Here is an 18,061-nt window from a genome sequence, read left to right as displayed (position 1 = left end):
AAGCAATATCCTAGAGTAAGTGTAGATTGAATGGTGAAAGGAATATCTTTATAAAATTATCAAAGTCCATTTTTTGATTACTGATTAACCTAGACATGGTGATTCATGGACAATTTATATCTTTGTTAGCATTTTTTTTTTTTTTTCATTTTTGATAAATTGGTTATCTTATCAGCCATTATGTTATTGAAGCACTTGCTGATGAGTTAATGGTAGTTGCTCTTTCCACAGACTTTCTGATGAAATTTGTCCATTTTTTGTTTGGGCTCTCTTTCCCTGTTGTATTTTTTTACATATTGACCAAGCTCTGCATTTAGAAATTGATTTTTACTCTTTCACTGTTTAGGACTTTAAAAACATTGGGATACAGTGTAAGGAGAGAATGTACAATACAGTCAAATTCAACACTTTACAACTTCACTGATTTTATTATAACATGCATAATGTGAAATGGGCAGCACATGAGAAATAACAATACAATATTATAGTGCTAAACAATAAGTAACACATCGTTGTCAATAAAGAAGTAGCGATGTCAGCAACAGTTGATATCTAATATAGGAATAGTTTATACCATGTTAGTAACAGCACCATGATATGAAGAAAAATTACATTCACCTTGATCATAAATTAATTGCACATGAGTGTGTATAAATAGGTATATATATTCATTTGTAACATAGGCAAGGTGTGATAGTTAATAAATAAGATGTAGATAATAATTTAAGAATGTAGTGAGTTAGTGATCCATGTTGTCTATTTTCCTTCATATAAATGCATCAAAGCAAATCTTAATTTCCATGCTGTGAAGGTGTCTTTTGACCCAGCTTACTGTATAATGCCCATTATATGCACAAAGACAGTGGTTATAATGTGATAGTACAACTCTGGCTCCTGCATGGTTATTATACTAGAAATGATTTTAAGTCAAGTACTAACCTACTGCCACGGACAGTTCCTGAAATATATTATAATCCTATTCAGAGTTGGAAAAATATTTGAAGATTTTACACTGGGATGTGACAACAAGATGTTGCTCCAATACAAGATAGTATATCATCAACCAATAGCTACTAAAAAATAAACAAGAACAACCAATGCTTACGTTTCAGAAGATTCGGTTTTCTATTTATGTTTCCCCATTACTTAAACAAAAGAAATCCTGACATGTCTTTGCTGGCAATATTTTCACTCCTTTTTGTTCAAAAGCCCCACAAGAGGCATGATAAAAGAAAGTGTGCAAATATGAATTTTCATTTTCTGTTTGTTGATACAACTCAAAAGGAGGCGGGTGCACATTTATTATAGATTAGGCTCCCAATAAAGCATTATACAGTCTACAAATGCTTTATTTTTCCAAATTTCACGTAGTCATGGTTTCAGCTAGTGTTTGAATAAATAAATTTTCCTTGAACTATATTTTTAACCAAATGATCAAGATATTACAAACCTTGGCTAATTAACCAGTATCAACTTCTCTGTTTCCTAGCAACCTATGAGCTGCAGGATTCTTAATACTTTGTATAAGATCATTTGTGAAGCTGATTGCAGTAATCAGAGGCATTAATGATAATAATATGAACCACTATGACTGAAATGGCATCAATATCATGACTGTAAAGAAGAACATCCATTTTCAATATCTTTTACTTACTTGATATGCTTGAAGAATTTAATGACATTTTAAGTTTTCGTCTAGTTTGACTAGATCTGAATTGATTAAACAATGAAAAAAAAAACAAATACTGATTGTATTGTAAATATCCATCATACTGGCGACTCCTTCTGTGAATTGTCTGTGCCTTCTTCACTGTCCATATCGATCATCATTATGTGGTCATGGTTGTCTGGCGTAACACTGCTGTCCACTTCAATGACTATGTCATCTTCCTGAATTTGTTGTTGATGGTCCTCTTGACTATCACTCTCACTGTTATCACTGGTGCTATTCTTGTCCTCTGTGTCATACTCCTGAAGATCTGATATGTCTCTGTCTGAGAAGGATGCAGAGACAGCAGTCATGTATTCTGAGGGGGGCTCACTAAGGTCATCCGGGGTATCGATGTTACTAGGGTCCAATAATTGGTCTGCGTTGAACAGCATGGATTCCGTTCTCACGCATTCTGCTTCGATGACTCCTTTACAATGGTCCAAGTTCATTGTTTCCAAGATTTTGATTAAGTGCTGTTGCTGGAGCTTGTAGTTTTCGTGGAGTTTCTTTAGCTGCTGGACTCCATATTCTCGAATCTTTGCTTTCTGTGCACCATAATTTTCCCGTATTTTTATAAGTTTGCTGCTTTTATATCCTTTTAGGCGGCCAAGTTGGGCATGGTAGTTTTCTCGAAGTCTCTCCATTTGTTGAGAACAGTTCTCTTTGATTCGCGCAATCTGGCTGTGGTAGTTGTCACGCATTTTTTCCACTTGATGGGAACACTGGTCTTTAATATCACGAATCTTACCCATCTGGTTGTTATAACCTTCCCGTAGACGGTCCATTTTCTCTGTCCGGTATGCATCAAGATTATCAAGAATCTGCCGAATACCTTTACGTTCCTCAGGTGGAGTTTTTCGACAATATCGGGCACAGCACCTCTTTGCTGCAAGCTGGATTCCTCTAAGGGACAGAGAAAGAATCAGAAAACCTATCGCACAAGAAGCACCTACAAGCAACCCCATTTTCTGGATTTCGTAGAGTTTAGTATAATTTAATCGTAGTACTATCACAGTTGTATCGTTGCCAGCAATATTGCGTGCGGTGCATGTATATTTTCCAGCGTGGGCCCTGGTGACGTAATCTATATACAGACTACCATCTTGGAGTAAGTGTGTGTGTTCTAGAGGTATATCGTGAAAGTACTCCTTAGTATTGTCATGCCAGTGGTGATCCTCATGGAATGACTCGTTGGCAACGTGGTGGTGGGTTACGTTACTGACCCAGGGGTCATTGTGTATGAAGGTGCGTCCTGACGGAGTCGTCCACACAATTGCCGCACTGGGAAAACCAGACGCTTCGCACACCAATCGTCCTGGGGCACCGAGTTTGAAGAAAACGCGCGACTTCGTATGATTGGTAATTTGAGCACCAGTGCAGTTTAAGTCCTGAGTTTGGACAGTGTCCAAGGATAAAGTCATGTTGATGCTGATGTCATGACATGTTAAATTTGGCAAATTTTGGACCAGGCTACTGTTTTTCATCCATCTTATTGCACAGCTACATTCCAGTGGATTCCCCTGCACATGCAGTTGCTGTAGTTGGGACACTCTCCCTACAGCCTCATAGTACAGATTTTGGAACCCACTGTAACTAATATTTATGACTTGAAGAGACAGACAAGGAAGAAAGAGGTCACGATGAACGAACTGAAGGTTAGGGCTATGGCTGAGATCAATAGATTTCACAGAGAGTAATCCTTGGAAAGCATCCCAGTGAAGATCATCCAACACAGAACTGTAGCTCAGGTTCAGATGGGTCAGATTTGAATTTTTCCTGAATACATCCCCTGTGAAGTAGGGTACGTCATTTCCACTGAGATCGAGGTCTGACAAATCCTGAAGTTCCGACAACGCAGAAGGGTTGATATGTGAAATGTGGTTGTTTTGGAGAGAGAGCGATCTCAGTTGTGAATTTGCGGCAAATATCTCGGAGTCCAAGGATTGGAGATTGTTAATGGACAGGTCAAGCGTGTTAAGTCCATGCAGGGAATGAAAGACAGAGGCGCTGAGATGTCTTATCTCATTATGCTGTAGAGACAGATCAGTCAGCGAATCTAAGGAATCAAATGCCCTTGAACTTATATTACGGATGGAGTTGTATCCCAAGTCCAACTGTTTAAGGTGTGGTGAATTTTTAAGCATTTCACTTGGTACAGCTTCAATTTGGTTGTGGCTAAGATCTAATATTCTAAGCTCCTTCATCTTTGATGTCGTGTCTCTGTCTATTACTCCGATGTTGTTGTGGCTGAGGTGTAATTGGTGTAAATTCGGTAACAGTACCAAGGAAGGAGAAAGTTCTCGTATGTGATTCCAGTGAAGGCTGAGTATTTCCAAGTGAAACAAGGTAGGAGAAAATTCATGTGGTAAAGCAGTGATTTCATTGTGGTCCAGATACACTTCAACAAGGCTGTGGTATAGAGACAGATTATCCATATTGGTCAAAGCATTGTGGGATAGGTTCAGAGTGCGGATGGATTGGGGAAGGTTTTCTGGAATTCTCTGAAGACCTGCACTAGCACACATGGCTGTTTCTTCAGTACACTTGCACACTTTGGGACATGATTCCACTTTGGTTGTCGAGGAAACAATGGTTGCTATGGTGATAGCCAACAGCAATGCCGATGCCATTTCTGCTTTCTCTACTTCTGCTGCAGTCTCACCTCCAAAGCAGAAATGATGTGGCTTATTGATTAAGGCATGATTCTTCTAGAACCTGAAAATAGGAGAGAAAAAAGCATCTTCTTAAATCAGTTATGGCTATAATAATGCCTTTTGGAATATGTACAGCTACTCTTGTCAAAATTTCACAGGATAATGAATAAAACAATCTACTGAATATCTAAAAATTGTGAACACTTAAGGAATGGAAAAAAAATTCCCCAAGGCATTTGGTAATTCGTAGAAGGAAATGCACCACACACTTAAACAATACCCTTAGGATATAAAGAAGTGTGTTGCTGTCTACATATGGTTCACCTTAACAGAAATTGACTAAAGGCTATTGAAAGTAACCTTGTTTGGCAGTTTTTTTCATAGCAGATTGACATGAGATCTGCTTTGGGTCACTGAACCCGTTTCCCTAAATTAACTTCATTGCCAGTGTTTAAGTTGATCATCTTAATGGGATCTTGCATCTCAATTTAATGGGTAATTTAATATAACCTAGAATTTGAATGCCTTTCTGAATGTTTGTCTGTTTATTTTTCGAGTCTTTTTTTTTTTCAAAGTCTAAATTCCAGTACATATGGAAATCAGCGATGAGCTTCGGTCTAGCTTTTCATTAAAAGTGGTTAACAATATTTCTCAGGTCACGAGTTCACCCACAATTTGTGATTAAAAAAGCTGTATTCATTGCCAAAATACTTGGTTAGATGGTGTCCACATTTTGCCAGCTCGGTTGTTGAATATTTATATAAGCACATGATGATGCCAAGAGGAATATTAGTCCTCTGTTTAGCACAGAATTAAGTGCAAAAATATACTGATTTACTTGCTAAGACGTCAGTATCACATATATATATATATACACATTCATTAACTTATTGGTGATATACTGGTAACTGATGATATGTGGTCTATTAACCTGATGGTATTATCTTAATTAAGGCATCCTGGTTGAGATTGTTTTTGTTATTCTGTTATCTACAAGTGATTGCCCTTAACCACTCTGTGTAGGTTAGGTTTTTAGTGCTATGCCATGTGTGTATTCTGAAGCAAAAATAAAAATGTGACGCATATGTACGCACACATATGACTACATTTTTGGGAAATTCCACATTTATGTAGATCAAGGTACACAACATTTTATGCCAATGCTTTCCATTTCTCATTAAGGGGTTTCAGCACTTTTCACTCCTGTCCTGCTCATCGTCAGTTCCACGGAAAAGGTTATAAATATTTCTGAGATCAAGAGGTCTCAACACCCTGGGTTTTAAAGCACTGACTGTGGCTTTTCTTTTCCCCAATTGTCCCATTTTTCTCCTTGAGGTTCAGGGTACCAACAGAGATTGTCATCTCCATGTGGTTTTCTGCGTACCTGCCATGGTTATCCAGAAGAGTATCGAATAAAGTGAATCACAACATGGGCCCAGTCAGCCCTCAAGAACTCAGGTGCCTCTTATACTACTAATAGTTATGGATATCTAAAAACACAGTTCTATTACCTGGTTCTCCTGCCAATCATGAATGAAGTGAAAGCCCAGAGTAAACAAAACATGCAAAAATACCTGAACAGGCTAAATGTTGAGGTTCATTAGAGCTGTTACTCAAGGAGATTTCCCAGGTGGTAGGTTGTGAAAGGTAATATGGTAATTGCTCCAGAATTTCAAAATTCTTTTTTTTTTTCATGATTTGCCTGTATTGGTAACTCACAAATAATACTTTCTGACAAGAGCACAACTTTTTAAAATTATCACTTCATCTGCTTTTACAGTATAAACAACAAAATTTTGCTCTATAAAAACATATATATAGAGATAGTTTGATCAGCTTCGTTGTAGAATTACCAAAGCTAGTCTTTTAGGAGGTTAACTAAGTTGTTTAGTGTTATTCACCCAAACACAAGTATTTTCCATTTGCAATATCTTCAGACATTACTTTAAAATGTTAGTTTAAAATAGACTAAGGTGAAAGATTTATGTAAGGGTTTGCTGTGAGGTTGTGTGGAATGTTAAGCTATGTTTCATCTCATAAAAACAGATTTCCTTTCCTTGTCTAACATTTCCAGGTGATATTGCTTATAATTAGGAAAAGTTAAGGATAAAACATCGTGGTAAAAGTACCATCTGGAAACAATTTTGTTTTTTGCTAGAATGTTTACCTCCCATGTTTTTACTTGTCTGGTGAAAGTGCTTTGGTTTAGCTGTTGTCTAGAACTGAGAAAAAGATGTCTACTTAAAGCATTTTGGAATAGTCCCTTTACTCGGGTATTGTTTTTTAATGTAATAAAGGCCATTTCATTTGTTCCGATAAAATACAATGATGTTCAATTTTATGACTAACCCCGATTAAGGTCAATTGTGGCTTGCCAAACAATACGTACCTTTTCAGACAGCAATAGTAACATGTTTGTAGTTATTATCCTAACTGTACCTCTTTCTATAATGCCACAGCTTGCATTTTATCAAACCAGAAAATGTATTAGCATGATTATAAATTTTGCCTTGAATATAAACCAGATATAAAGCAAATCCCAGTAGCCAGAAGCTAGAAAAATTTAAAAGCTAAAATTCCCACTTCTCATTGGTCAGAGTACAATTCATCTAGTGATACTCAAGATTTAATGTTAGGCATGACCTGCGGGACTTGTGGAGTAGTTAATTCAGTTAAAACTGTATTTGTCTCTGACTGTGTATCTGACTAGAGTGCTGATTTTGCACATTAATGGTCTTTTACAAGTGATTGATTTATCTCATATCATTAACATGTACGTGGGTGAAAGTTGTAAAAACTGAAAATCCTGAAAACATAGCTTGCAATTACTCATCGCATTTAGACCATATGAAAATAAAAGATCGAAATGCAGGCTGAAAATCCTGAAATCGGGCGTAATCCTGAAAACTTTCACTCATGCCTGTAGTGTACATCAGGTGTAATGTCATGGTCAATAGTTGTAAACCTCTTTACCATTCTGAAATAGTGTTCATGTCTACTAATTTCACGTTGGGGTACTTAATTTGTGGCTCATTAATTTGTGGCTCAAATCCTTAATTTGGGCATTCATGCTCCTGAATCTAAGGCTTGTGGTGGCATATGACAAATATCATTTATGAGCCCTGTGGCAATTATCTATAACCTTATTTGCAATTTCCAGTCATTCCTGAAACTCTTGGTGATCAGGAGCATGAGTCACAAGGAAAAATTCTGTGTTAACTTAGTCAACAAAAAAATCACTTTTTTTTAAACATAACCCCATATATATTTCATTTGGCTGAAGTAGAGCTGTTTTCATCAAATTACTGACCAAGGCCAGTTATGTTACTTAAGCTGTAGACAATGAATATTTCCTAGAATTCCCAGGGAATAGAAAAAGCTCTAAAAAGGTTATTGTCATGGTGCTACATTTAATCTGTGTAATTTTATCATAAAAGGGATTTAAGGGCTGCCAGATTGACATTAAACTAGATCTAATTTATTATATGTTCTAGTCGAAGTTTTTTCAAAAGGTTTGATCTTAACTGAGTGCTCCATTACAATGCATGCTACAGAGATGCTGAACATTGATATATAGAGTAACAAAACCATCTCTTTTGCCATTTGTATTAATTGGAAATGCATATTATGTAATGATTTTATCGAAGCATCTAGCTACGGACTGTTTGCAATGAATGAATTATAGTAGTGATATTAAGTATAGCCGATCACAATTTGTGTGCTGCAAAGTCTAGAATATTCTTGGAACAGACAACATATTCTACAGGATGAATTATAAGTCAATATCACAAGTCTTGATAATATACCCTAGGAACAAGGGACATTTGCTGTTGTCACGTTCACAGAAATGAATGCTGTGGCAATATACAATATTGTATCACACATCTGGAAAGTGATAATGAAAAAGATGTGGATGATCAGAAAGTATAGTTTTAATGGGTGCTATAAAATTACTCGTGGATGATTTGCTTTTTGATTCAAAGTATTAAACATATTTTTCAAGGCTGTGGCGATAATATTCTCATGGCTTGCCTTGTGATTTGACATTTTTCTCATCCTACTACCAAAATATTATTTCTGTTACTTCCATATTGTTTATTCTTAACCAGCCTGGAAAGAATTCTCTGATCTGGGTTGGGATTTCCTGTGATTTGAGAGAGAGAGAGAGAGAGAGAGAGAGAGAGAGAGAGAGAGAGAGGGCATTAGAAGACGGGGACATTACCATCAGATGATATTATATTCCCTTGTGACCCAGTTCTGTTGGCCAGACATACACAGAGGTAGCTAACCTATGCGTCAGCAGTCTTCCACCGTGAATGTGATGGATTATTTAGAACAGATAAAGCCTGCTGTTTGATATACCATAGTGTAGTATGCACTAAGGTAGTCGGAGGTTATTACTGCAATATCCCATCCCTATAAATAGAACTACCCTATCCTCCCAAAAAAAGAAAAAAAAAACATGGCCTCTGATATCTGTTGATTTGATAAATGCTTTAAATTTTAAATAAGAACAGATTAAACCATAGTGATATATATATATAACATTTTTACCTATAAGCAACTGCAGTTATACAAAAATTTCATCATTCAAGCAGCTCATGTTGTATTTGCTTTATAAAGGTGTTCCGAACTTGGATCGTGCATAAGCAACAGACATCATGTGCTTTATATTATTAGCCTATTCATTATGGGGGACAGTAACAAATTCCACCTGACATTTCGAACCTCAATTATTTGACTTTCAAAAGTTCATCAGACAAGTGAAATGTATAGGTTTCCTCTGCCTAATACGAACCTAACTGGAACGAGGGACTGATAAAAGATGTGGGATAGATGGCCGCATGCTGTTGCCTACATGCTCTGTGTAACCATTTTTGATAGCCATCATGAAACATTTAATTCATAGTTGTCTGGGTGCGGTAAATCAAGTTATAATAGCAGCCATGTCTTCTTATATTAGTCATCGTCATTAATTTATTCTTTTCGGTTATCAGCATACACCCATTTAACTAGTTATAGTGTAAATATAGCTGTTATATTTTCTTAATAATTTCGCGTTAGGTTAAGTGTCTAGTTTTTCATCTGTTATTTAAACCTATTCATGATCTGTTGATATCCCATTAGCGTATTACCTGCAGTGTTTGTCTTGGATAGTTTTCAGCTTCGATATCTTCTTTTCACTATGGACGTTTTTCTCTATATATATACATAGTCTGTAGTATAGGCCAAGGCAACAGTTCTTTACTTCTGTGCTGAAAACACTTAACTGTACCTTAACCTACCACTACTGTCCTTTATGACCCTTGTATGTTATCTGCACAGGTGATGGAACTGACTTAGATAACTAATTCTATTGTCTGGAGTGGCTAGGGGAAATTTTACTGTCCAGCACCTTCACAATTCAAATGGACTCGGACTGTGGAACAAGCATGAAGTGATCCTCTCCAATTATGTGGTATATGATATGTTGATTGCATTACATCATGCATTTTCTACAGCGTGGGGTCAATCAGTAAACTGTCTGATGTATTTTAGTCTTAAGATTGCCAGGGGTGATTAATTTGAACCCTTTGGCCTAGTGGATTTATAAAGACTGTAGACATCATCATGGCAGAAGAGAGCCATTGGAGATCTAAATTATGAAATTGCAGGGATAGATTTTGTTCATCTTCTCATCTTGTGGTCATTTTGAAGATGGTCAGTTATGGAAAAACGGGCAGTTTGATTTTTTTAAATCTACATCTGAAGACCTTACATGGAAACAGTATCAATCTCTGTTTTGACATGTGTTATTCTTATTTTATTGGTAATAACATGATAAATAATTAATCTACCCATTTTGAGAAGTACAAAATGTAAGTCTATCCAACTGGCTAGCATAAAGAGCCCAGGCATCAAAAAATAACATGTAGCCTTACGGGAAATGGTAAGTAGGAATTCTGTCAATATCTTAAGGCACAGCCAATGACTGCTCAATCCATTACAATAGAAAGATTCCTTCTGCATAAACTGTAACATATCTGAATTAAAGCTTTATGACATTTAAAAGGGTAAACTTATCAGTTAAATGCTACAGTGCATGAAATCTACTGCTTCTAATAATTGGTGTTCTATTACAAATCATGTTGCAGGAATACTGAACTTTCGTGTTGTAAGGATGTTAAGATTACAAAACCATCATCTTTGCTGCTCTTCATATCCACAAGTGATACAAGTGCAACCCCCCTTATGTAACACGTTCCTGCAGATGAAGGTTATCTGTAAATTATTCAAGTGATAGTGGTCACAGTTACGAAGGACGTGGTTAATTAGGGTCTTTATGTCATCCCCACCTTCATTATTCTTCTCTTAACTACCAATCTGTTTCCGTTGTTATCGACACCTGTTGCCAAGCAACCAGTAACAGAAGTAATTTCACTTTCTCTCCCTACTTCAGTAAGTTAGTAAGTGGAATAAAAATAATCATTTGTGTACTGAAAATATTGTTCAAAAATTGAATTTTTGCTCATTTTGTTTAGAAATAAAGGAATACTGTAAAACTCTATATGTATTTTATATGATGATAGTATGTCCAAAACTACTGGGGTCCTTTTAAAAAAAATTTGCTTGACTGTCTTTGGGCATAAAATACATGTTTTAGTGCCAAGGTGTAGTATTTTCTGGCATTTTTGTCCGTTTTACTTTATATGAACTTGAGCTTAACCAAATTAATCAAATGAAAACAGCTTAAATCAAATGAAAGCAGTCTGACCAGCAATAAATTAAATCCCAACTTCAGTTTTATAACATTTAATCGTTCACTGAATCAAGTCAAAAGCGAATTTCTACAGAATCATACTGGAGTAGCAGGTATTGATTCCTTAATTGTCTGGCTATTCATTTCTAATCTGTAAAAACCAACAGGGCTTTCAGAACAGGAAGAGGTAAGATAAAGTGCACTTGACTAAAAAAAGGGAAATAAAGACCTGGAAACCTCACTTTCTGCAATTAAATAGACATACTTACAACAGTTAATTTCTTTCTCACTGTCACCTGTTCAGTGTTGCACTCAATTTGCCTTAATTATGCACCATGCTATATAAAACAGAGGAGGAAAATTTCAGCAATGGACAGTAATTTATATATTCATTCATCATTAGTGTAATGAAGAGCCCATTTAGTCATTTCTCATTTATAATAACCATAACTATTAGGTGAAGTTTCCCATCATCACATTTACTGTGGACTATATGTGGACAAAGATTGATTCTCCATGTGCGCATGAAGATTCCATTTTTATATTTGTACTTCTCAAAGAGAAGAATCATAGCATTGATTATGTCCTCTGAATTCAATACAGTGTTCTTGCTATTTCATAGAAGTCTGCTGTTCCAAAGTGATACCCAAGTGTATAGAAGAGAGTGAACATCTTAACTCTGAATTTTAGAGAGTGAAATTATGAATTTATGGTAAGTGTGTTACACCACACAAATTATATATAACAATAGGGCATTTTGATAGAGAGGTGTTTGGGAAATTCTGTTCGCAGCAGCTTTTCTTATCAAAACTTTTGCGATCCTTCCAAATCAAAATTGATATGGCCATTAAGATCCTACAAAGTTTCATTAAAAATCAATTTTGAAGACTACAAATTAGAGGCCTGATTTGCTTTTGGGGCCTATGGCTTAATTATTTTGGCTAAGTTGTTATAACTGGTGAAAAACTAGCTTGTTTGACAGAAAAGTGCCAGTGGGAGACAAAAAAAGTATGGTTTCCTGATACCTTTAAGACATATTCATATCTCCTGCAATCATGGAACTCCTGGTTGTTGCCAGTGACAAGTCGAACTCATTGATCACAGAAAGAAAACCCACTTTTTATTTGGAAACATTTTTTACCGAGGGCCATACAGGTGAAAATGTTTTCAAGCACTGCCCTCTTTCACCCAGGTCAAAATATGGTACTCTCCAGTCAAGTATTACTTCATTTTTGTCAGAAGGTCAAAATATGTAACTGTTCATGTAGCTGCTAAGAAAAATGTGCCATTGTTATGAGCAATGCATTAGAGAAAAAGCTGATGAGTAGAATGCTTAGGGCAAAATATCCTGGCGGCAACTTTCATACATCCTGAAAGATAAGCCTTTTGCTGTCAAGACTAAACCAGAAGATCAGGCAGAAATATTAAAGCAATATATATTAATGCAATAAATATTTTAAATATTAAAACCATTGTTATGTGTCAGTACATTTTCTTGTGTGTTGTCTGTGCCCCTATACAAATCACTAATTGCAGCAATTTGCTGCGGGTGCATTTCAGGTAGTGAAAAAATTAGATGTGGAAATGCAGGTATACTTCAACATATGTGGGTTGTATGACAATGATTTGGATATAGGTCAATGTATTATATAGAATATTTTAACATAATTATGCTTAAGGCCAAGATACCTGGATAAAATCTTGCCTTGACTGGCATTTATACACTAAATCTTGATATAATTGCATTCTTCCCCCCATATAACCCCAAGGAGGAGAAATAAACTACTTCATCAAGAAATGTCTAAAAACCAAATTCCAAAGGAAAGTAATGACATTTTATGATAAACCTTACCTGACATGAACTTGTATCACAGAGCTGATTTTTAATTAATAGGTGTAGTTCATTAAGGTGGAATTCAACTACCAGATAATCTTTCTTATTATCTTGCCAGGTCATCATCTGTTTCTGATATTTTACGTATGATAGGCAGGTGTGCATGTCTTACTAATGTGACTACGTTAAGGGAATTTTGGTTCAAAAACCGTTAAATAGTTCATAAAACCATAAAACCATGAATGATTTAACTGGAGATTCAAATGGTTTTGTGCTGGGATCTTTGCTGTGTTTACTGTTTCTGGTGATCACATTGGAAAGGATGTTGATCTTGACATAGATTGGAGTTGACTTTCAAATATTCTTTCCATGATTTGATATAAAATTGCTATCAAAGTTGATTGGAAATAAATCAGTTAAGGTGGAATACCTCTTGCATATGGCATTTAAAGAAAAAGGCAAAGTTCATTGACACTTAGACTGGGTTCCTATACCTAGGTGGATCTAACAGGATCGATCCATCTCCAATGATTTATGCTAAATGGCTTTCAGCTTAAGTGGCTTAAATGTCTGCTAAACGATAATTAATTACCCCCTAGCAGCTTCAGTAGGTGGGACAGACATCTAAACTGCTCAAGTTGATTGCAATTTAGTGAGAAATCCCGTTAGAGATAGATCGATCCACAGTTAGTATAATAGGGTCTGGGAATGGTCCCTTAGTTCAGTGTCCTTCCAAAGACAATTTTCTTTCTCTTATTGCAAAGCCTCAGTAGATGGTTTTCTCCACGCTTAAATTTCAGATTGTATTAGCCTTTGAGAAAATATGATTTCATTAAGAAAGGATATTTGCAACTAACTTGTTACATTACTCCCTTATAATACAGTAGGTCAATGTCTTTCAAAAATGATAATGAGATGAGATGGAAGTTATGTGACCAAAATGGCTAAGTAAGGTAAATAAGTCTGAAGTTGGCTAAAGATAAGATGCTGGTAAAAATGTATATCTTTTCTTCCCTCTTTAGTTGTAAAAGATAGTGAATTGGAGGGGAGGAGGGGGGGGGGGTCTTCACTAAATTTTGGTCTGTAAGGTTAATAAAGAGCACACGCCCCGAGAATCAATGACCTTTGCTTCCCTCCATTCAGCCAGAGATGAAGAGTGAAATATTCAATAAAGCACAGTTCCACGCCTTGTCCACTGTTTGACAAATCAATACTCCTGTATTGTTTTTCAGGCTGGTAAAGGTTTGCTACAAGCCCAACAGATTGTCAATTACACACATTACTTTGTATATTGAACCGTTTGCCAAAGCTGTGTGAGAAACTTCATAAAATGATCACGTTCTAGGTTCATGGTGGCCTTATCCTTTGTATTTTTATAATGCATAATTAACAGTCTACAGTCGTTTGAACAAAAGGAGGAAAACCCTTAATATTGAAAAGATCAAAGGATGGTAAAGTTTACTGGTTATTAGGTGCTATGACTGAAAATGGCAATAATGCAAGAAGTTAAGAGGTAATTTCAGAATAACAGATTAATAAGAACACTGGGCGGTGTGCTAGTCTAAGGACTTACAAAAACCTCAGAAAAGTAGGTTCAATAAATACGATGCTTTCAAGAACTCAGTCCATTTTGACTTTTTTTTCATCACATTGAAGAGAACTTCTCTTATCAGTCAAAGATGTAAGATAATTTGAGAAAAATACTAATATCGTGAAGAAAGTAGAGGATGATGTTCGTTCACTCTGTGAAGGAGTGACATAATAGAATAATGTAGTATTAATTGTAACTGAATCATTAATGATCTTTTTTTCTAATGAAATATGTGCATATCTGAATGTCTTTCCATTCAGAGCAAATACTACAAGTTTTCACTTCAATTCCTTCAAGTTGCATTCGTTCTCTGGTGTAGAAATTCCAATAAGATTTTAGCTGCTTTTGACTAAAACATTTTAGCTTATGAATCAAAGGAAATATTCACTAATATAGTAGGCAGGGAATGTATAGCATATTTTTCATCTTTCACAAGCAGTGTGCAAATACTACAAGTTTCCACTTCAATTCCTTGAAGTTGCATGGGAAAACCTGGAAAGTGCATCACATTATTTTGCATGTCACAAGTCTCTTAGACAGTTATTGTAAGGATCTAGATTGTAATAAGTTTGATTGTTTTAGCTGTGGTATTCAATATTGTAAAGCAGTAGAGTTAAGGTGATAAAAGCTAAAAACACTGCTTGTGAAAGATGAAAAATACACTATACATTCCCTGCCTACTATATTAGTGAATATTTCCTTTGATTCATAAGCTTAAATGTTTTAATCAAAAGTAGCTAAAATCTTATTGAATTTCTACACCAGAGAATGAATGAACCTTTGGAATATTACAGCTAAGTATGAAGAGACAGCTACTAGTAAAATCTCAGTTTGGGTTATTTGTATATAAACATTTTCATATCTCTAAATATGTCACTTATAAATGGCTATCTTTGTGTAAACTAGGGCTTGTATCTGTTGTCAGTCTGATAGGAGATTGTGTACAAAGAGCAAGAGGGGTGAACTCTTCAACTATTAAGTACACCCAGCAGGTAGTCAGTCCCGAAATTTACCTTCACATAGAGAGATCATGAAATGATCTGTTTATTTTATTTATTTATTTATTTATTTATTTATTTATTTATTTACATTTGAACAGGGTTGCATTTAGTCTGTTTTAATAAAGACAAAGAAGAGTCAAAGAAGTCTGTTATGTAACACTCAGTTTTTAACCAATGGCAGTCTGCCACTTGAGGGAAGTATGTTAACTGGGTGTGCAGGTGGCTAGAGGGAGAGAAACCTTAGTGTCTACTGACATCACCTGACTTGTACCCCGAGTGTCAGAGACTAAATGCAGGCCTTACATGGAATTAGGTGTTTACTAACACTACCCACTGATGTTTTAGTACTAGTGCCCATATTAACCATAAGACCCTGGAATTAACCAACACATCGTACAATTATTTAGCAGCAACAAAGCGATATCTAGCACCAACATCGGTTCTGGTAGTGCTGGTTAATTTGTGGGTTAAGTGGTTAATATGGGTGTTAGTGCTAAAAGATCTGCGGGTAGTGTTAGTAAACGCCTAAACTGTCTTTAAGGCCTGAAATGGGTCTTCACACATTAGTATACAGTGTATGAAGTATGAGTATCAGATTAAGCAACAAAAAACCCAGGGTGCTGTCAGGGCACTTGTGTTGCCTGATGCACCGAGTTCATTGGGATTGAGAGGCCTCTGGAAAGTTCTATTGTTGTCAATGATTAATCAAGCAGCTGACTGATAAGCTTTGTATCTCGGTGTATGGAAGCCCTGTTGTTGAACTGGAAGCAGTACATTACCATTACCTGCTATAGAAATGCCACTACGTTGTCTAATGTCCCAGGTTTGAGGTGGTGATGTAAAATTTGCATGTCATCACCTTGTGAAAATGTTTAATGATGTAATCACACCCCCATACTAAAACACTCTCTTGTCTAACACTGGCTCCTAAATGAAGCCCATTTTTAAACATTTTTGATGGATTTATGAATTAGAATTTTATGATTTTATTTCTCAAAAACATGTCCATAATTCATTCCCTTCTAAATCTACCATGCCTAATGTTTTGCCTCTGAAGGAAAACCAGACAAACCTCACATATTTTGTCTAACTGAAGCTATTTTTCATTGTTGGATCAGGGGCCATGCAGATTTTGAGCCAAGCAGCATTGCCTAGTTTCTCCAAAACAAATAACAGATTATGAAACCAAATATTTTCTTCAAATTCTCTAGAAAATATTACCCATTACCAAATGGCACATATGAATATCTTGCTCACTACTGACTTGGTGATATTGCTTGTTTCCATAAGGCATTTTAGCTCATAGAAGAATAACTAATTGTTTTGTACTGTAATGTGGTTAATGGGGGTAATATTGACTGTGCATCAGTGACAGATGAGACGAAGAAAAATGGCCATCTGGTATGTACTTTAAGTCAATTTCACAGACAGTTGAGAATATATTTTTACATTTTATTCTCTAACCAGTCAACAATGTGGCAAGTTCATTATATTGGCTAGGAAACTACAAGGGCAAGTTTGATGAAGATGAAGCTTAAAAACTGCCCTGTCTCAAAACGGCCTTAAAATTTCACAAAGAACTGCCCTGTCTATGTGGCCTTGTCTCTCTCCATCCAACTGCATCATGACAAATTAACTATTGTTTTAAGGACACAGCACACACAGCTTAGGTTGGGAGCTTGTAAGGAAAAAAAAATGTTTTCGTAGACTTTGCCTGTCCCCAGCTGGGCCAGGAGTACAACAAGAGAGCGTGTATGACTGAATGTCTCAGTACACATCTGGTAATCAGATATGGTAGCTCCACAAGCAGCAGTTATGTACAGATGTCTCGGTTATGTACAGATGTCTCGGCTTGGCCTGTCCTCATTCAACTGTGTAACCTAGAAAACGTGGTCTCATCACGCAGGGTTCACTTCTACTCCATTCTGATTTAGTGTGTCCCTTGAAGGTTACTTTGGTTTCATCCACAGGGACACTTGTTTACCTCTGTTTTGACCCCTTTTCCAACATTTTTTTTTTGGGGGGGGGGGGTTGATTGTAATAATGGGTTCACTACCTGTGATCGTGCAAGCAACCATCTCCCCTTTAAGCCTAAAACCTCTTCTTTTTTCTGCCAAATTAATGTTGCTTTTTAGTTTTGTATTTTAAATTGAACCCAACTATAACGGCCCCATTCTTCTTCTAGATATATATATTTTTTTTATCTCTGTTGTAGTATTTTGATTATTAGGTCTATACTTTTTTTTCCTGACATAAATAAGATACTCTATAGTCTGTATATTTTTATATATGCCTACACACCATGACGGCTATATGATGGCATGGCAGTACTTACTGCGATGTTCAGCTCAAAGGCAGATACCAAGTTGTATGTATATATATATATTTTTCCAGTGGCCGGTTGTATATATTGTCTACAGTACTTCCCAGTATTCCTGTGCCCCTCCAGGTTAGCCTGTGTTCTGTGTGTAGCAGCAGCTGCTCTTGATATATTGATCCAGCGTGAGTGTGTGGCAGAAGAGTTCATTGGT

At 36.2% G+C, this 18,061-nt stretch overlaps 2 protein-coding genes across 14 annotated transcripts in view; one reads left to right on the top strand and one right to left on the bottom strand.

Annotated features, from left to right (window-relative positions):
• Nucleotides 1-18,061, top strand: part of LOC106156613 (uncharacterized) — a 39,023-nt gene that overhangs the window by 12,926 nt on the left and 8,036 nt on the right. The gene's annotated exons all lie outside the window — the stretch shown is intronic.
• LOC106156611 (uncharacterized) lies at nt 409-18,045 on the bottom strand. Of its 2 annotated transcripts, none has more exons than XM_013531942.2 (2): nt 17,866-18,045; nt 409-4,426 (listed from the first exon to the last, which is right to left on the bottom strand). In XM_013531942.2, exon 2 carries the CDS (start codon nt 4,339-4,341, stop codon nt 1,768-1,770), a length of 2,574 nt encoding a protein of 857 aa, XP_013387396.2. In that variant the 5' UTR covers nt 4,342-4,426; nt 17,866-18,045; the 3' UTR covers nt 409-1,767. The 2 variants fall into 2 exon arrangements, with proteins under 2 accessions (XP_013387396.2, XP_013387397.2); XM_013531943.2 differs by lacking the exon at nt 17,866-18,045 and adding an exon at nt 9,501-9,686.

Source organism: Lingula anatina, chromosome 3 (genome assembly GCF_051362555.1).
Source record: "Lingula anatina isolate TDL-2025a chromosome 3, LinAna3.0, whole genome shotgun sequence".
Classification (NCBI taxonomy): Eukaryota; Metazoa; Brachiopoda; class Lingulata; order Lingulida; family Lingulidae; genus Lingula; species Lingula anatina.
The sequence above is the reverse complement of the archived record's forward strand: the minus strand, read 5'-3'. Positions and strand labels throughout refer to the sequence as shown.

Coding starts and splice junctions, on each gene's coding strand:
- LOC106156611 (XM_013531942.2), bottom strand. CDS start 4,341: ATGGCATCGGCATTGCTGTTGGCTATCACCATAGCAACCATTGTTTCC.